At 49.4% G+C, this 20,161-nt stretch overlaps 2 protein-coding genes across 2 annotated transcripts in view; one reads left to right on the forward strand and one right to left on the reverse strand.

Annotated features, from left to right (window-relative positions):
- LOC118770362 (cortactin-binding protein 2-like) overlaps positions 1-2,617 on the forward strand; it is a 33,525-nt gene extending 30,908 nt beyond the window's left edge. The window contains 2 exon segments of the mRNA XM_036517980.1: positions 404-508; positions 1,561-2,617. Coding sequence (XP_036373873.1) covers positions 404-508; positions 1,561-1,815 — 360 coding nt within the window. The 3' untranslated portion in view covers positions 1,816-2,617.
- A 719-nt stretch (positions 2,618-3,336) lies between these two features.
- Positions 3,337-20,161, reverse strand: part of LOC118770245 (cystic fibrosis transmembrane conductance regulator-like) — a 29,106-nt gene continuing 12,281 nt past the window's right edge. The window contains exons 12-27 of the mRNA XM_036517795.1: positions 19,300-19,394; positions 18,395-18,481; positions 17,461-18,190; positions 16,848-16,976; positions 16,169-16,206; positions 15,428-15,690; positions 14,641-14,720; positions 14,381-14,531; positions 10,537-10,764; positions 10,289-10,389; positions 9,285-9,509; positions 5,863-6,018; positions 5,415-5,504; positions 4,870-5,042; positions 3,853-3,958; positions 3,337-3,551 (exon numbers count right to left, since the gene is read on the reverse strand). Coding sequence (XP_036373688.1) covers positions 3,345-3,551; positions 3,853-3,958; positions 4,870-5,042; positions 5,415-5,504; positions 5,863-6,018; positions 9,285-9,509; positions 10,289-10,389; positions 10,537-10,764; positions 14,381-14,531; positions 14,641-14,720; positions 15,428-15,690; positions 16,169-16,206; positions 16,848-16,976; positions 17,461-18,190; positions 18,395-18,481; positions 19,300-19,394 — 2,859 coding nt within the window. The 3' untranslated portion in view covers positions 3,337-3,344. The remainder of the gene's footprint in view (positions 3,552-3,852; positions 3,959-4,869; positions 5,043-5,414; positions 5,505-5,862; positions 6,019-9,284; positions 9,510-10,288; positions 10,390-10,536; positions 10,765-14,380; positions 14,532-14,640; positions 14,721-15,427; positions 15,691-16,168; positions 16,207-16,847; positions 16,977-17,460; positions 18,191-18,394; positions 18,482-19,299; positions 19,395-20,161) is intronic.

A 20,161-nucleotide genomic window follows, 5' to 3' on the forward strand; every position in this document is an offset into this window, starting at 1 on the left:
AGGGGGTGCAGTGAGTGTGTTTTTGCGTTTCTCCAGCAGGGGGTGCAGTGAGTGTGTTTTTGCGTTTCTCCAGCAGGGGGTGCAGTGAGTGTGTTTTTGCGTTTCTCCAGCAGGGGGTGCAGTGAGTGTGTTTTTGCGTTTCTCCAGCAGGGGGTGCAGTGAGTGTGTTTTTGCGTTTCTCCAGCAGGGGGTGCAGTGAGTGTGTTTTTGCATTTCTCCAGCAGGGGGTGCAGTGAGTGTTTTTGCATTTCTCCAGCAGGGGGTGCAGTGAGTGTGTTTTTTGCGTTTCTCCAGCAGGGGGTGCAGTGAGTGTGTTTTTGCGTTTCTCCAGCAGAGGGCATTGGTGAGTGTTTTTCTGCATTTCTCCAGCAGGGGGTGCAGTGAGTGTGTGTCTGTGTTTCAGATCCCTCCCTCCAGGGAAGACTTCATCATGTTTCCGGGCTCATTTGATGGACAGACGCCCCTGAAGGATGGCGATAAAGAGACTGTACAGATGCGCACACAGACCGTAAGGCATTTTCATCAATCGTCATCATGCTGATGAGGAAAACAGGAGTTAACTTTCCATTTCCCCCGGGATCTGAATTGCCTAGTCAGGTGTGGAACATGTAGTACTTGCCTTTGCTGAGTGTGTGAGACATCCTAGATTCAATCACACATAACACAGACAAAACATCACATGTCAAGTTGTAGTAGTGCTCTGTGACCTGATCAGCTATGATCTGACGGAGGGTGTGTTTATTTCATGCTGACATTCTCTTTCGTCAGTGTCTCTTAAATGATGTTTTGCAGAGATGTTTTGCTGTCATTGGAAATCCACACAGAAGTGGTTGTCTCTGCTGTGTCACTGAAACTTCCCCTGCCATACTGTCTGGGTTGTTTTGCTTTGAGGCGGAGTATGAACAGCGGATATCTGCAGATTTTACGAGTACCTATTAACAACTGTATAAAAGCAGGAAAAAAAGCTGATTTAAATTTCCTGTTGTAATGAAACCTGTGGAGATTGCTGCGTAGCTGCGATTAGCAGGGTCTGAGAGGGGCAAGTTCAAATGGACCCAAATCTTACAGCCAGATCTTCCACAGGAAGGTGTTGCGTGTTCAAGGAGATTAGTGTTTCATTGATCTATGGTGGGAGGTTTGTTTTGTTAACTTGTCTTTGACATTTGTTAACGTAGTCATTCTTTTAGCTAACAGAATTTCAGGGAAATGCGGAAGGTAAAAAGCTGGCTCTGGAAACAGGACATGTTTGTAAAGTCCATCACGGCTGCTAACTCACTGAACAATGGCAATAACCGTGTACCACTGTGTAGTGCTGTCTTCCATCTATAAAATTACTCCTGGTAATGAGAGATTACATAGCAGAACATTTTATGGTCTAAAAAACCGGTAAGTGCTGTATTTTAGCTGCAGTTCTGGAGAAACAAGTACTAGACTTTAAAGCCATTTTGCTGGAGAACAGTTCCACTATAGCATCCATTGTTCAAATAGTCCCCTCATGAATAGTATGGAGTCCATCCCCAGGTGTCCGTCAAACATAAGCCCCTCTTCTTCAACCTGCAGATTGACAGGTGTCACTCCAGCAGCCACGACTCTGACCCGCCTGGCGGTGACAGACAGATGACACGACCCAAATCCCAGCTCCCCGTCCCAAGTAACAAGAACCTGCAGCAGGCCGCTGGTGCCGCACGGGCCCGCTCCAGAACCAGCACCAGCAGAGCAAGCGGCAGAACAAGGCAAGCCCCGCCCAGTAACAACAACCACCAATCACAGGAGGAGGTGTGGATCCTGGACAGAGACTTGCATGAAAACAACTAGACGCCTTCCCAACGTTTTCCTTTTTGTTTCATTTCGGCAGTATGTGGTAAAGTAGGATTACACAGCCTCTGTGTTTGCGTTTTGTTAACTGTACTTGTTACAACGTGTAACATTGTGAATTTGGGGACCATAGATTTATTGTAATACAAAGATATGAATCTAGCAAAACTAAGTAAAACACATTTGAATCAAAGTGAGATCAGCCCTTTTCTGGCTAAGGAACATTTTCGACATTATGTTTAAATCATTGCAAGGTTGTATTAAATACTGTTTGAATAATTCAGGGTTTACCAAATATCTGTAAATAAGATTTAGGAACTTGTCATATAGACTGGTGTAAGTGGTGTTACGTTTGTACAGGACGAAAAAAAAACTTGAGGCTTTAATAATGATTGTACATGTTTGTAATATTAGCGTTGGGTTGGTAAATGTTCACTTGTTTCAGAGTGAATATAGTGTGGCAATAAGTACTGTATTTGCAAACAGGACATTGTCTCTCACCTGTAAGCCATAGAAACATGTTCATGCTCACCTGTTCAGCTGGAGGCTGGGTAAGCGTTCTTCAGCCCCAGTCATTCAGACCGCACAGCCTTTTCTGTTCAACTCTCTGTGAAATGTGCCACTTTGCATTTACCGCGTTGGTACGTACAGAGGATAGCAGAGCTGACCTCTGTGGTGTTCGATTGTAATATATCTATCAGCTGAGAGCAAAAGTGACGTCCTGTTTTCAGCACAACCATTAAAACTACATTGTTCCCACATCTTTCTCACATTTATTTTCCTGTGCAAAGGAATCTGTGTTCTCCAGAAAAGCTCAAATGTTTCCTTTGAAAAAATAAAATCAAAAGAACATTGTCAATTCCTATGAGTATGAAAAGGCTCTGTTTACATTGTAAAAACAGTTACAGCCATGTGTCAAGACAGTCATTCAGCATAGCACAATACATATGCAATATGGCACAAACTGTTTTATACAGCAAGATCTGGCCTATGCTGACATTTCCAGTTTGTGGAGTAAAGAGTGACACATTGGAAAGTTTAAAAAATCTAATCTAAACATTTTTACAGCACTGATACTCTTTCCTCATGTCCCATAATAAGAAGCCAATGAGTACCAGTACATCAGTTACATAAAGTGCATTTAATAGAAAAATAATGCTGTCTGACCTTCATTGTCCATAATCTCACCTATTTCATTCATTTTATTTACAAAGAATCTGCTAATGGAATAAGGCAAAATTACGCATAATTAGAAAAAATCACTTAGGAGAAAAGGCATAACAAAATGAACCATAGAAAACGAAGTGGCCACATCTTCATTTTGAGAAGAGCAGCGAGATTAGAAAGACTGAGCCGCGACCTCTACAGCGGCCCGTTTCAGAACCCAGACTGCTGAGCTCGAGCTGTCTGCAGGCGGGACAGGCCAAGGCAAGGGGTGGGGTTAGAAATGGGGTGAGGGCAGTGGGTGTGGCCTGTCTGATTGAGGTCTGACAGTGGGTGTGACCTGTCAGTGGGCGGGGCGGGCGTGGTCAGAGCCGGGTGTCCTGCACCTCGTCCTCGGCCTCCTCCCGCAGGGCGCCGATGCGGGGCTGGGGCGTGCGTTTGCTGGAGCTGCGTCGGTGCAGCGGGAACAGCTTCAGCCTCTCCGCGTGACTCATGGCCTGCTTCAGCACGCTCGTCTCGTTCAGAAGCTTCTGGATCGAGTCGTACCGCTTCACAGAGCTCCCCTCGATCATCTGTGAGGGGAGGGGGGGGTGCGGGGAGGTTCAACAAGAGGAAGAGGAAGATGTAGCTGGTTAAAGATGAAGGTCAGCCTATACTTCCAGGTCTGAACTCTTACAACAGTCATGGTTTACCTATGTCTTCTGTTAGTTCAGTTAGGCAATGTGCCAACAGAGTCAAAGCAGAATGCTGTTATTTATGTGAGTCAAAACAGTTACTGTATATGTAGTCAGTGTTCTGAGTCAAAGGCGAATACAGCAGAATCTAAAATGCGCGAGCTGGGGGGCTGACTGAGGAGGGAGGGGTGTGACTCACCAGGAAGGACTGGCACTCCAGCAGCGGCTCCACCCGGTGCTCTGACATCACCACCGTGCAGTTGGAGAAGGAATGCTTCAGAGTCTTCCTCAGGATCTGCAGCGTTCTGCGGGGAGACAGAGACTGCAGTCAGAGAGAAAGAGACACAGCACCGTCAGAGACAGAGAGAGAGAGACAGCACCGTCAGAGACAGAGAGAGACAGACAGCACCGTCAGAGACAGAGACAGAGAGACAGCACCATCAGAGACAGAGAGACAGCACCGTCAGAGACAGAGAGAGACAGCACCGTCAGAGACAGAGAGAGAGAGACAGCACCGTCAGAGACAGAGAGAGACAGACAGCACCGTCAGAGACAGAGAGAGACAGACAGCACCGTCAGAGACAGAGGCAGAGAGAGACACAGCACCGTCAGAGACAGAGAGACAGCACCGTCAGAGACAGAGACAGAGAGACAGCACCATCAGAGACAGAGAGACAGCACCGTCAGAGACAGAGACAGAGAGACAGCACCGTCAGAGACAGAGAGACAGCACCGTCAGAGACAGAGAGAGAGAGACAGCACCGTCAGAGGCAGAGAGAGAGAGACAGACAGCACCGTCAGAGACAGAGACAGAGAGACAGCACCGTCAGAGACAGAGAGAGAGACACAGCACCGTCAGAGACAGAGAGAGAGCACCATCAGACACAATCTTATGTTGAAGCATGTTTGCTATTTTGATGAAACTATCCTATGCTTTCAGTTACAGTTACGTACAGCTCCCTTGCTACCTTGACCAACACAGAGTTAAGGTTAAAGTTAACTGAGATTCACGTCACGTCAGTGCTGCCCTGTGAGATCAGCCATCAGGGGTTCTGCTTCCCTGTGTACATGGCCCTGTTTCCTCTTAGCGTTTAGCGGTTAGCATTCTTTCTCTCTTGGGGCATGACATCACAAGCTTGGCCAGAGGTCAGCGAGCTGGCGGATTCAGGCTCCATGCGCAGGATCAGGGTGGGCGTGGCCGGGGCCTGTCACTCACATGGGGTCCAGGTAGGCACTGGGCTCATCCAGCAGCAGGATACGGGCCTTGCTGAGGATGGAGCGGGCCAGGCACACCAGCTGCTTGTGGCCGTTGCTCAGCACATAGCCTCCGTCCTCCAGCTGGAAGTCCAGCTTATCCGGGAACTGCTCAATGACCGACTTCAGCCCCACCTGCAGCACACACACACACACACACACACACAAACCCCACACACACACACACACACACACACACACACACACACACACACACACACACACAGACACACAGACACACAGACACACAGACACACAGACACACACGGTAATCAGTTGTAAGGATCAGCTGCAGAATGATACCTGGGGGGTGCTGGCTCAGTAACACAGCAAAGGAATCTGGTGATATTTTATTTATATTTATTCACTTATGTAATAACTTCCCCAGTTCAAAACTGGAGAGATCTTCCTGACGGGGCTGTGGACAGAGCAGTGGAGTGTGAGGTCTGTGCTCTCAGATTCAGGGGGTGTGGGGGCCCCGGGGACAGCCCAGCTCAGCTGTCGTACCTCCTCTGTGACTCTCCACAGCTCCTCGTCGCTGTGTCGGCCGTAGGGGTCCAGATTCATGCGGAAAGATCCTGTAAGAATGAAGATCTTCTGCTCCAAAGACATAGAGAGTCAGGTCACCACTGCTGCTTTCTACTGACATAAAGTGATGTTAACATCTGTTACACTACAGTGTACACCGTGTTAATGATCATTATTATCAGCACTACTTTTAACTGTTATTATCACAGTTATTAATTTATGCATTTGCTTTTCAGCTACTTTTATCCGGTTCTCACAGTTTGTAGATCACCCAGTTATGCTGCCGGATGTTTGCTAAATCAGGTTAAAACCCTTCTGCAGGACAGCAGTAACAGCATCCTGCATAGGATAAAAAGCTTGCATCCATCTGGTAAAAAAGCCCAATTCCCCAGCTGCTACAGTGCCCTCTAGTGGTGTTGGGGGTCACCTGCGGCACCACGCCGAAGGCCTTCCTCCAGGTCTGCAGAGGCACGCGGTTCCAGGACACGCCGTCGATGGAGATGTCTCCGTCTGTGGAGGCCAGTCGCAGCAGCGCGGACAGAAGCGTGCTCTTCCCCGAGCCTGTCCTCCCCAAAACGCCCACCTGGGGGCGCAAACACAGCCTCACTCACAGCCTGCCCCGCCCACACTGCGACAGTGACCACCCAGCAGCACACTGCCAGGGGAGCACTGACCAGAGATCAGTTACAGACACTGAGCACTGATCAGAGATCAGTTACAGACACTGAGCACTGATCAGAGATCAGTTACAGACACTGAGCACTGATCAGAGAACAGCAAGTTTTCTTTCTGGATCCACCACCCATCCAAAGAAGACAGACATATCCACTGTCACACAGTTCAGAACACCCCAACCTGAGCACTTTCACATGCCCTGAAACACCCCAACCTGAACACATTCACAGAGCCTGAAACACCCCAACCTGAACACATTCACAGAGCCTGAAACACCCCAACCTGAACACATTCACAGAGCCTGAAACACCTTAACCTGAACACTTTCACTTAGCTTGAAACTGACCTGGGCACAGTCACATTACCCGATTCACCTCACACAGCCCGGAACAGCTTATAACATAAATACAGAAGGGTATTATAATTTGAAGGAAAACCTACCACCAACATGTCATATTTTGCTTGTACTGTATACTGGTGTATATTGGCTGATACAAAACATATTAAGCAATATACCTCTGAACCAGTTTTTTACATGCACATCATTGAACACAAGACTGAATCTTGATACAAACATATTTCTTTCTGGAAAACGTTCATCTGTTCACCTGACCTTCCAATACAAATCTGTCATAAACCCCCCCTGCCTCTGCTGGCTGTGCGCCTCTGTCATCATCACCACCGTCTGGAATGTGTCTCTAATGCAGGCTGGACGCAGCAGTTTATGAACGGCAGCTGAGCGGGAGACGGGCAGATAAAGCGGCGCTTTATGTTATAACTCCCATTGACAGGCTCCATAGCTATTGAAGAAACATTATTCAAAGTCCTGAGTTTGAGTCCTTTGTAAACCAAATCTGAGCGAAAAACTCATTTAACCCCAGTTAAATGACATCACGCTACCTGCTGTGAGCAGTTGAGTCTAATTGAGCTGAACTTTGATAAACACACCAGTAGGCCATTTCCAAGGCCTCCCTCCCCTCAGTTCCTGGAAGGAACCTTAACTCTTTAAACAAAGGTTCTGGGAAAGAGAAGGTAACTCACTCTGAGGAGGTTAGGAAGAATCCACAAACAAAAACATATATCGTTACTCTGCACATAGAAAAAGCAGAATAACGATATAGTCAGTTTCTGTATCAGCAAAAACATGACTGAAGGAAAACCTACCACCAACATGTCATATTTTGCTTGTACTGTATACTGGTGTATATTGGCTGATACAAAACATATTAAGCAATATACCTCTGAACCAGTTTTTTACATGCACATCATTGAACACAAGACTGAATCTTGATACAAACATATTTCTTTCTGGAAAACGTTCATCTGTTCACCTGACCTTCCAATACAAATCTGTCATAAACCCCTTTCCCTAGTTTTATTTCATTCATAAAACAAACCAAGGTGCCTTTCAATGAGAATGGAAGGAAATGTTTCTTTTGAAATCTGTCAGCCCGAGCCTGAGATCATGAATGAACTGAAATGTAATGCTGAAACGCTCAGAATGCCCTCCGGCCGTACAGCAGAGAGCGCCGCTTTATCTGCCCGTCTCCCGCTCAGCTGCCGTTCATAAACTGCTGCGTCCAGCCTGCATTAGAGACACATTCCAGACGGTGGTGATGATGACAGAGGCGCACAGCCAGCAGAGGCAGGGGGCTTAGGCCCGACCACAAAGAATCTGCCGACTCAGAGACCCGTCTCTGCCTGTCACCGTGCCACACGGGGGTCACTCGCCCCCCACCGCCACCCTCCACGCTGGCGGGATTATCCCCACTGCACGCCACAGTCTCGCAGCGTCTAACAGCGGCCTGCGTCTCGAAGGCCTCCGAGAGGCCTCTCCAAGCACAGGAGAGAACGTCAGAAGACAGAGGGTGACACGCAGCTCAGATCGATGTGGGCATTTACAACACACAGGGACGAATGTCACACTAAAGCCAGCCACATACTGAGAGAGGAGAAAAAACCTTGTACACAATTTAAAAAGCCAGCTGAATTATCACACACGAATAGGACGGATGTCATTGGATCGGTAGATCTTAATTCTGTTTGAAAAGAGATGAACAGAACGGCAAACGATGCATTTTGCTCTGTCAGGCTCACATTCCAACCTCATACTGCAGCCAAACTGAGCACTGCAGCGCCCGCAGGGAGACACAGCAGAACCAGCCGAACTGAGCACTGCAGCGTCCGCAGGGAGACACAGCAGAACCAGCCGAACTGAGCACTGCAGCGTCCGCAGGGAGACACAGCAGAACCAGCCGAACTGAGCACTGCAGCGTCCGCAGGGAGACACAGCAGAACCAGCCGAACTGAGCACTGCAGCGTCCGCAGTGAGTCACAGCAGAACCAGCCGAACTGAGCACTGCAGCGTCCGCAGGGAGACACAGCAGAACCAGCCGAACTGAGCACTGCAGCGTCCGCAGGGAGACACAGCAGAACCAGCCGAACTGAGCGCTGTCAGAGACACAGCAGAACGGTGAGCGGTGATCTACACACACTTTATCCGTATTTCTCAAGGTCCTCTCCATCAAACACACAGATCAGATGCACCATTGGGTCTCAAATATTCTATAAAAACAAATAAACCGTGATTTAATCTGCAGCATCCATCACCCCTGCGTCACCCCTCCCTGCAGGGGGAGCTCCTCTGGGTGTGACCCTCTGGGAAGTGGGCGGAGCCTCATGGTGTGAGGTCGCTGCTGTTTCAGCCATTCACAGCACAACTTTCTGCCGTGAGCGGTACAGTACAGTAAAACAGGGCAGTGACCAATCAGAAAGATTTGCATGCCTCTGCATTTACAATTAGCTGCATATTCTGCTTAATATGATGTTGACAGGAAAGCTTCTGACATGACTTGGCTTTCGCTTGTGTTGTACTCTGCCTCACTTGTAAATGAATAAATGTAAATAAATGACTGCCAAATGAATAAATGTAAATGTAAATCTCAGAATAAAATACTAAAAACACACACAAGCATGTATGTATACATTGTATGTGTATATAATTTATATATGCATTATATATATATAAATAATATATTGTTGTGTATATAAGTACACATGCACATCAAATTCAAGTCCTGCCTAAACATTTCAAAATGCATATTTGGGCTCAGCTGCATTCTACAGTGTCCCCACTCATTGTTGCTCAGACTACATTACCCATCATGCTCTTACCCTCTGCCCGCCGTCGACGGTGAAGGACAGCTTGTGGAGGATGGTGCGGCCGGCCTCAGTGTACCTCACGCTGAGGTCACTGACCTCCATGTGCCCGCGGGACGGCCAGCCGTCCTGAGCGTGAGGGTTCTCGATGACCACGTCTGCACCCTTCCCTCGGGGCGTGATTTTCGGCTCCTCGGACGGCAGGTCGATGAACTTGAAGACTCGGTCCACGGAGCGCATCTGGGAGGAAGTGCATGCGACCCTGACGTCACCTGCCGAGCACGGCTCTAAGCGCCGCAGCCCAGCCCGCTGTTTGTTTGAGTTACAAACGACGCACATTCTCCACTGCCATAAAGCGCTGCAGTCATCGGAGATACATGGAGCATTCAATCGATTCAATCGCGTGCGTGTGTTTGTGTGTGTGTGTGCGTGTGTTTGTTGTTTGTGTATGTGTGTGTGTGCGTGTGTTTGTTGTTTGTGTATGTGTGTGTGTGTGTGTGTGTGTGTGTGTGTGTGTGTGTGTGTGTGTGTGTGTGTGTGTGTGTGTGCGCATGTGTCTGTGTCCACTCTGAAATCCCTGTGTTTGTACTCTGGTGAAGCATGTGTGTATCTGTGGATGGTGTGTTGTGACTTCCCGCTGGAGGGCTCGGTGAGAGCTGATCTGAACTGCATGTCCTGCTCTGTGATAAGCGTTTCCCTGCAGGTGGGGGACGGAGCGCTGCCGGTGCTCTCCCCTCAGCCTGCTCTCACCGCTGGCTATCTATATCTGAATACCATGTATGTTCTGAACTGAAACTCCATGCATAGCCAACCAATAAACATGCAACTAAAAGCGCAAATGTTCTTTTGTTCTTGACTTTCTGTACCATCATAAGGCTCGATGCACACATATGCAGATGCGGAGAACAGCGTGTGAAAGCTTCACTATGTGAGCAGATGATGTGTAAAAGAAGTGTGGGAGTGGGGGTGTCGGGGGCGTGGCAGAGAGGCAGGGCATGGCGGAGAGACGGGGGTTGTACCAGGCCATCCACGGTGATGCTGGTGATGACGGCCCACTGGAAGGTGCCGAGGATCAGCATGGCCAGGGTGATGATGATGCCCACCTCCCCCGGTGCATCTCCTGCAGGAGGACACAAACCAGACGCACCTCAGCCCCCCGCTGAGGAACCTCCACCCCCCCTCAGAGGAACCTCCACCCCCCCTCAGACCTCTCTCTCTGATACTCCAGCATGAATCTGAGACACATTTCTGAGCCATGTGGCCTTACGGTTGGTTCCCACGGAGATGAAGGCAGTGGCAGTGAAGAAGAGGACGAAGAGGATGTCGATGCGGAAGAGGAACCAGCGCAGCGTGGACAGGTACAGGTACCAGTTGGCCGTGTGCGTGTTGAGGGCCTTGTGGAAAAGTGTCTCGAAGTACGCCTGCCTGCCGAAGGCTCGGATGGTCCACAGACCCCGCAGAGAGATGATGAGGTGCGAGAAGATGGGACTGCGAGCTGAGAGAGAGAGAGGGAGAGTGAATGCTGCAAATTCAAAGCTATCCGGAAGAAATTCTTTCCTGAATTCAAAACAATCTACCCAGACTTTGAAAAGTTTGAGGACAGTAAGGTTCTTAGAATTTTACTAGGCAAGAAACAAGATAGTGCCAGAGTCGCAGCTAGATATGTGGATGCCTGCCACAGAGAAAGAGAGTCACTCCATTGGTAAAACACTTCAAGAAATAAATACACACACACACACAAACACACGCATTCACACCACACACACTTCTGTATTTGTTGTTTGTTTGTTTTAATGTATGTAGAAATGCTTTGGCAATACAAATGGAGTTTTTGTCATGCCAATAAAGCTCATTTGAATTTGAGAGGGAGAGAGAGGGGGAGGGAGAGGGAGAGGGAGAGGGAGAGAGAGAGAGAGAGAGAGAGAGAGGGAGAGAGGGAGAGGGGGAGAGGGGGAGAGAGGGAGGGGGAGAGAGGGGGAGAGAGAAAGAGGGAGAGAGAGGAGAGAGAGGGAGAAGGAGAGAGAGAGAGAGAGAGAGAGAGAGAGAGAGAGAGAGAGAGAGAGAGGGGGAGAGGGGGAGAGAGGGGGAGAGAGGGGGAGAGAGAAAGAGGGAGAGAGAGAAGAGAGAGAGGGAGAAGGAGAGAGAGAGAGAGAAGGAGAGAGAGAGAGAGAGAGAGAGAGAGAGAGAGAGAGAGAGAGAGAGGGAGAGAGAGGGAGAGAGAGGGAGAGAGAGAGAGGGAGAAGGAGAAGGAGAGAGAGAGAGGGAGAGAGAGGGAGAGAGAGGGGGAGAGAGGGGGAGAGAGGATGGGAAAGAGGGAGAGAGAGTAACCAGGGATTTACAAAGCTGTGCATCACCATGCTGTCCCATCCTCCATGCGCTGTGACCCGCTCATGGCGTCTCTCTCCCCTCCGTACCCCGCGCCTCATGACGGCGTGAGGCGGTAGCAGTGCGGTAACAGCGCTAACACGTTACGGAAACGCTGTGTGTGTTGTGTGTCAGCTTGCTCCCGGGACACCCCGAGGTGCTCGCCAGCAGCCAGCAGCACGCAGTGACACTGGCAGGAATCTGTTTGCTTCCACCCGCAAATTCCCTGGTCGCGCGGAAGACGTCAAACGCGCTGTTTTGCGGTGTGCTAACAAAAGCAGGGTTCAGCAGGAGCAGAGCAGGAAGGAGGGAGGAAGAAATAACCTTTATGCGCTTTTCCTCACTCTCACAGAGGACCATACAGAGATGAGACGGGTCAGGGTTAGGGCACGCGGGGAGTTCAGCTGCAGCTCAGTCTGCACATCAGACACAGTCTGCATAACAGATACCGCACTCAGAGTCTGCATATCAGACACTGTGGCAGAACATACCTTCGGCTCCAAGAGGGCAGCTTGCTCTTTTGAAACCTCTAAAGGCTTGATTTTGATGTAAAAGTTACAATGTATGTGCTGACAGAAAGATGAGCGTCCAGCGTGTGTCTCCACCTTGGGCGAGACGCTGACACCAGGATGCAGAGACAGGAAATTCCCATGTCATTTTCCGCCCGTCGGAACGCCCCGCCTCAAACCTGCGGAAACGGCTGGCTTCACACTCTGCGGAGGACCGCCTTCCCTCAGGAAGAGAAACCCCAGTCAGGGATACCCGGGCTGGGCTGCTTATCCCACTGACAGCCTAAGGCTGAGGGATGGTGACTCCAAAATGCAGCTTAGTGAGTTTCCAACAGAATGAACAGCATCATATTAAACAACCTAATCAGACATTATCTTCCAGCTACCAGCAAAAACACAGTGTATAAAGCCACCGAGATCGTTGTAGCCCCCACAAATGCTGGCTAATAGTCTCACCACCAAAAGAACACTTTCCATGCCCCTGCACCGAAATAAGTCACCGAAACCTCTTCGGTTCACGTTCACCCACATAGCTTTGTATGTCCTCTCTCCTCTTCCCGTTAGCAGTTCACCTTTCTGAGCTTACCTGGAGGGGAGGCTGCCTCTGCCTGCGTTGCTTTCAGCAGAAAGTGCCACATCAAAGAACCAATAATGAGCGCATGTGTGATGTGTTGTGGCCCGGTCTTTACACAATCCCGGGAAATCGCAGCTTCATTCATTCGCAATGGGCATAAATGCGTTCCTTGTGTATCTGTATAACACACTGAGCAACTGAAGCACACTGTACTGGAACAGCTTTATACGGCGGGTTATGTGTGCGCCTACGCCATGAGTTACGCGTCGTCTTTGCTGCCGTTCACCAGCTCACCGTGAAGATGGAGACCGCGACCTGAAGTTCAGGCGTTGCTAACGTTAGCCAGCTAGATTATAGCCAAAACAGCTAGCTATAGCTACAGCGACCTGGCCAACGTTTAAAAAGTATTTTAACGTAGTTACGTGTTTCATGACATAATAGTAATTTTCAGTTTTGTTGTATTAACTGTCGACAGTTGTGTAACTTTGGCTAATGTTTGCTAAGTTTGGTTAGGCTTCCCCACTTATGTTGGCAGTTGGTTAATCCTGGGTTTGGGATGGACATGACACTTTGATAATCATTTTTCTGGTCTTTTCATGTGGTCATTACAGGGTTCACTAAAATCAAACATTTAACAAGCCAACTTAGCTGGCTGGCAAAGCTTTCTTACCTCCTGTGTTGCTAGTTCTGCGCGTATTCGCACCCTCTCGGCGCTCATTGCCGTGTAATGGAGATCGGTTTGGCCTGTCGGTCGCTCCCACTCCGAAAGACAAGAAATCAAATACAGAGGGAACTGCATTCCTGTATCCTGTCTTTAGTTTACTGGGGTTCACCTCTCAGAGGCTCTCAACCCCCGGTGTAAATTCATATCTGCTGACAGTCTGGTGTTCGAAATGCTCAGTACAGACTAACATACAGCGATCGGTGGGGGTCCCTCCTTCACACTGGCAGCCATTTTAAGTCATTTATTGTTTAATCGGAAGTACTGATAATGAACTCCCCTTGTTCTGTAGAACTCGTTGCTACGGCCTGGAGCACCTTTTTTAAACGATTTCTTTCGAAAGATGCCATTTGTGTGCTAGAAGTCTGCAGCGGTTGAATTAAGTCTAAGTATTTATTTGGTTACCGTCAGCGAACGAACCAAACTCATTACGTCACGCAAAAAAAGATGGCGGTAAACGTTTGAGGTCTAATTAAGCTTTTTGGTTAATTTAACCGTTTTAACGCTTTTCTCTGATCAGTTTACGAGTAATACAAGCCAAACGTCTTGAAGTGCCTCACTTGCACTCCACTGTCAATTACTCAGTGAAATTTTACAAAACTTTATACCGCATACTTGTCAACGGAATTGCCAGAGCACTTAAATTCCATATAAAAGACATTATACATATGGAAATTATTATGTAAACAATAATAAACTGCTTTTGATAGGAAAAAAACACAAAAACCCTCAATGTAGAGGACAAAAAAGGAAAAATTTCCCTTGGCCTCCCAGAGGCACCCCGGTCTTTGAGAGAAAATTTCCTTATTGGACTGTTTCATCTTGCCATACACAGCTCTGCAGGGCTGGGATGTTGCTGTGCAGTGTTGGGATGTTGCTGTGCAGTGTTGGGATGTTGCTGTGCAGGGCTGGGATGTTGCTGGATAAACACTCTCTGTCTCACCTTCTGACTCCAGCTGTTTGAGCTGCTGTCCCGTACGCAGAAAGTACTTCCGCAGGATGACAAAGGTGACGGAGAGTGGGATGGCCGCGAGGAAGATGTAGGGTCGCATTATGGACACCACAAAGATGGCTCCCAAAACTATCAGTGTCAGCTGGAGGAAAGAAAAGACTGAGTAAATGACTTTATCACTTTCTACTAAGTCTCACTCACTGCGAGCCCCCACAGGCAGATTCACACTCAGGAATTAGAGGAGAGCTGACCTGTATGAAGTCAAACAGGATGAGAGGAAGCATGTCATCGATGGTGGCCATGTCTTTGGTGAACCTGTTCATAATTCGACCTGGTAAAAAAAACAAGAAATATTTCAGATAGTTTAGAGACATGTCTCATAACTTATAAGACACACCCCCACACATGGGGACAAACTGTCTTCACACAGCACCACATATTCTCCATAACAGAACTCTTCAGATCTGTCCCCTCCCTCTCGCCTGCGGCCTGACCCGCCTGTCCCCTCCCTCTCGCCTGCGGCCTGACCCACCTGTCCCCGCCCTCTCGCCTGCGGTCTGACCCGCCTGTCCCCTCCCTCTCGCCTGCGGTCTGACCCGCCTGTCCCCTCCCTCTCGCCTGCGGCCTGACCCGCCTGTCCCCTCCCTCTCGCCTGCGGCCTGACCCGCCTGTCCCCGCCCTCTCGCCTGCGGCCTGACCCGCCTGTCCCCTCCCTCTCGCCTGCGGCCTGACCCGCCTGTCCCCGCCCTCTCGCCTGCGGTCTGACCCGCCTGTCCCCGCCCTCTCGCCTGCAGTCTGACCCGCCTGTCCCCGCCCTCTCGCCTGCAGTCTGACCCGCCTGTCCCCGCCCTCTCGCCTGCGGTCTGACCCGCCTGTCCCCGCCCTCTCGCCTGCAGTCTGACCCGCCTGTCCCCGCCCTCTCGCCTGCAGTCTGACCCGCCTGTCCCCGCCCTCTTGCCTGCAGTCTGACCCGCCTGTCCCCGCCCTCTCGCCTGCAGTCTGACCCGCCTGTCCCCTCCCTCTCGCCTGCGGCCTGACCTGACTTCATGGTGTTGAGCACGGCCATGGGCGCTCGCAGGACGGCGCTCAGCATCTGCTGGTGCAGCTTCTTGGAGACGGTGAGCAGGGTGTGGACCAATGGCAGGCCTCGCAGGAAGCCCAGCGCCAGCACGCTCTCCGACGTCGCCACGTAGATGTAGATGATGTAATAGGCGCTAGTGGGCGTGACGATCACCGCGTAATTACTCCCAGCGGACGACGCGTTGGGGTGCGTCGTCTTGTTCTCCTCCGTCCAGATCTTACTGGAAGATGAGAGCAGAGGAGGCTGCTGGGTGGGCCGGGAGCTCAGGGCTGCAGCCACAGATGTGCTGTGCTGGATGCCTCAGCATGATAATCCCATTACATGTAATGCAATGGTAGTGATTATTAGGTAGTGCAAGTCTGATTTCAGTTACCCCTGAACACTTGCCTAAACTGCCCCAGTCAATATGGAGCTTATAAATGTTTTTGTTTTTACCTTTTCCCTTTGATAAGGGTATATGCTAAGTAATTTGATAATAACTAATAAGGCAATGAAAAAGATGAATAGTGTTGCATATTTCACTCATATTTCATACTGGTCATTACGTAAGTAAAAAAAAAAATACAGCGGAAATTGGTATAACCACCACTCTCCTTCTCTGAGGGAAGGGAAAACATGATTACAATGATCTGGATAAAAAATGTAATTCTTGATTATTATAAGGTTATGTTGCATTGTGGCCTGACAGTGGCACTTACTCAGTGATGAAAATTATTCCGATGACAGACCCAGCTACCTAAAAGAGGCACAGAACACTACAGTTAGAGGACAGAGATGTGAGATCATTCATTTTAGTTCACTTCAGATCCGACTTTGTTTTGATTCATGGTACCTTTTGTTAGCCTTTTGTTTGTTAGTGTTGTTTCTCATTGTGATCACACTTATTGCACAAAGACTGCTGACCAAACTGAAAGATGTTTTTTCACTGACCTATGAAAAATTCTGACATTTCAGTACACATACAAAATTTTAGAGAATGAGGTTGTATGCATTTTGGCATTGGTTCTCTCTAAATTCATATATTGAAAAGTTTATAGAGTAGATTATCCTATTGATATTAGTAGTGATACACAGCGAGGAATACCTCTTCCAGCAGTGACACCATCTGTGGCTATCATGCCTATCGTTGTGAATGAAGCACTGCTCAGGAAGATCACAGTCGACAGAGGATAACCCTAACCCCTAACCCCTAACCCCTAACCTTAACCTCTAACCCCTAACCCCTAACCCCTAACCTTAACCTCTAACCTCTAACCCCTAACCCCTAACCTTAACCTCTAACCTCTAACCCCTAACCCCTAACCTTAACCTCTAACCTCTAACCCCTAACCCCTAACCTTAACCTCTAACCCCTAACCCCTAACCCTCCTTATTTACCTCAATCACAAACACCAAAACGATGAAGATGAGAACGTAAACAAGGTTTTTGTTTATAGACATGTATCGGAAGTATGTGCTCCATGAGGTGGTTTCGAAGATGTTTTCACGTTCATCTGCAAAACATTCCTGTAAAAAAGGGAGGGGGAAAGAGATTCAGATTCAGGAATCCTAAACCATACAGTCAGACCTATAGAGTGTTTCTTAAGACATCAGATCCACAGATCTAGCCAATGACAACAGTGTGTGGGAACCTGAACTCTGACCTGCCCGCTGCTTCGTTGCCTTTTCCAGACTATCCATTCATACAGATCCCTGACATCCTGCCTCAGGTAACAGCCCCTTAATGTCATAATTTGTACATACATGTAACATATTTTCTCACATATATCCACATGTTTATCCTGCTCATTGTTTGTAGGGAGCTAGGGGATATTTTTTCAGTTTTTCCCAATCAGTCTTGTTTTTTGTCTTTCCGTACAGCACTGTGTGAGAGTGTCATTGTGTCATCTCTACACCCAGTAGAAACAGATTAGCTGATTGGCTGATATCTGTGTGGGCACAGTAACAGGGTCTTCTCAGCTGCACAGCCACACCCCCGAGCCCCGCCCACCTCCATGTCATCCACGTCCACGTCCTCGGTGATGTCGTAGACGCTGTCGTTGGAGAGGCGGCGGGCGTAGACATCGAGCTCGGAGGCCAGCTCGCTCTGCGGCGTGATGGACAGCTTGCGGCGGAAGGAGGACTGCAGCTGGCTGCGGCGGCCCTGGCCCTGCGCGTTGGTGATGAAGGCCAGCACGGACTGCCGGCGCTGGCCCTGCAGGTTCAGCCCGTGGTGGTACAGACTGCCCCGCGGCAGCACCTCCTCCACCTGGTCGTCCTCGGGGACCACCGAGAACCTGCGCTGGGGCGACAGCTCCCGGGCCACGCCCTCCTCCGGGTGCTGGGCCACCGAGAACTTCCGCACGGCCGCCAGCGGGTTGAGGATGACGGAGGGCTTCCTGCGGTCGGGCCCGTCGCCCGGGATGGGTGTGGCCGTGGGCGCTTGGCGGTAGGTGGGGCGGTGGGGCTCGGGGGGGTGTCCGGCGGTCTCGTCCACGGAGACCCGGCGCAGGGTCTCGGTCAGCACGGAGCCACGGCGCTCGGCGTTGATGTTGTCGTAGGCCTCCAGGCCCAGCAGCAGCGAGGTGAAGTCGGGCCGCTGCGCCTGCAGCTCAGCGAAGCTGCCGTAGAAATAGCACATGCCGTTGTGCAGCAGCAGGATCCTGTCGGCCCGTTTCAGGTGCTCCAGCTTACTGGTGACCACGATCCGCGTCTTAGACGCCATCAGCCGGCACAAGCACCTGCAGCACAGGTGAGATCTCAGGGACAGAAACCGCAGAAACCTGCCCAGCCACCAGGACACCGCTGTCAGGGGATGCTGTCACGTTAACATTCATGATCTAGTGCTTGGCTGGTCATCTGTGATTTCTATTTAAAATAATCCTGGTCTTCTGTTTAGGCTGTATACCTGCAAACACAGCCCTCGCACATCCTATGGAACCCACCTTTCAAATATTTCTTTTTCTGTCACTATGTCCAGGTGGGTGAAAGGACTGTCCAGCAGGTAAAGGTCGGCATCTTTGTACACTGCTCTGCACAGAGAACACAGCAAGACAGCTGTATTAGTAATATTCATCAAAAAGCATAAAGCACACATTCTCTGGAGATGTTTCACACACTGCATTTAAAAAGCACTCCAAGAACGCACAGTCCAATTCCTCTTTGAGTGTGTACTTCCACATTATGAGCATAACTAAGGAGGGGATCCTAAAGCAGTAAAGGAAAGTGGTAAACGTGATAAAGATAAGAACACAAACACAGTGAAACCTATGGGGCTGTAAAGCTAAGAGCTGGCTGTAAAAGTAAGACCAATAAAGTCTGCATTGGTGTCTGGCTACACAACACTGCTATTATACTGAGTGAAATGACAGGCTCCTAAACAACAAATAATCCATCATATGAGCTGTCGCACACTGAATTCTTTCGAACAAACCATAAACCATAAAGCCAGCGGAAAGGTTAGTTTGATTTACCTTTTACAAAAACATGCCCGAGCATATCTAATCTTTCAGTCAGTTAGACTGTAAATCTGATCCACAGCGTAAGACAGGCAATCGATCAGCGGCGTCTCCCAGATAAAGCTGCGGCCACACCGGGAGGGTCTGGTGAGGGAGGCCTGGCCGGGCGAAACGCAGCGCTGTCTGCAGGCGGGGTGAAACTGCTAAACGCACTGCAGCACAGCTGATTTAACACTTTGTTCATCCCTCCGTTTGTCTCTCTCGCATGCTAATGACCCTCCTTCCTTTTCCTGGAAGGGGTGAATGCGGGAGATTTTCTGTGCTCGGGGTGAGGGGGTGCACAGGTGTTCAGGTGATTTGAACGTGCTGAGAGACGCTCAGGTGTGCCGTACCTGGCCAGGCCGATGCGTGCCCTCTGTCCCCCGCTCAGGGTCATTCCCCCCTCCACAAGGGAGGTCTTGTCTTTATCGGGGAGCAAGGCGAAGTCCTGGGAGGGAACAGGTGAGCGTGTTACACACAGGTGAGTACTCTATGACACAGCAGAAACCAAGCAGTGTAATATTCAATAACGTGCAACATGATGATCATGGTGATGATGATTGATACAATAACAATAACGACAATGTACCAATAATAACATCCATAGTAACAGAAGTAAATATTTGTGAATCAGTTGATATTTCACTAAAGAACGTTTGGCACTGCTGGAAACTTGAGGTCAAATGATCTCTGGGCACTGTGTATACCGTTCTGTATATATTGTCCCTTCTTTAATAATATAGGCAGTTAATGGGAAACTCTTGCAGTGCGGTTAGTTCTGACACTCGGGAGTAGTTCCAATATAACGTGCTCCTCTTAGCCCTCTCAGTCTGGCCAGGCACATACTCACATGCAAGCAACAAGCTGGTGAGCAGAGAGAGGACGATGCTGATGTGGAGAATTAATCTCTCTGTTACTTAAACCCACTAATGGAAGAGTGGAATGGAGCCATTCATCTCCATGCTGTCCAGGGCAACTGTGTAGTAATGTAATGACATGACCACAACCTCACAACCCTGCTGTGCAGGGGTGGGAATGGTGATGGGGTGGGGGGGAGGGTACGCTGCCATGACTGTGGAGCCGGCGCGCCTGAAACAGGAGGCTGAAACTTCCCTCCAAACTGCTTTTCGATATGTGATTTATCTGAGGGTAACCGGCACATGTGCTAAACAGGATTCTCAGGGTTTTAGAGGTAAGTTTGTGGGCTCCTCTGTT

The sequence above is a fragment of the Megalops cyprinoides genome, chromosome 23 (genome assembly GCF_013368585.1).
Source record: "Megalops cyprinoides isolate fMegCyp1 chromosome 23, fMegCyp1.pri, whole genome shotgun sequence".
Classification (NCBI taxonomy): Eukaryota; Metazoa; Chordata; class Actinopteri; order Elopiformes; family Megalopidae; genus Megalops; species Megalops cyprinoides.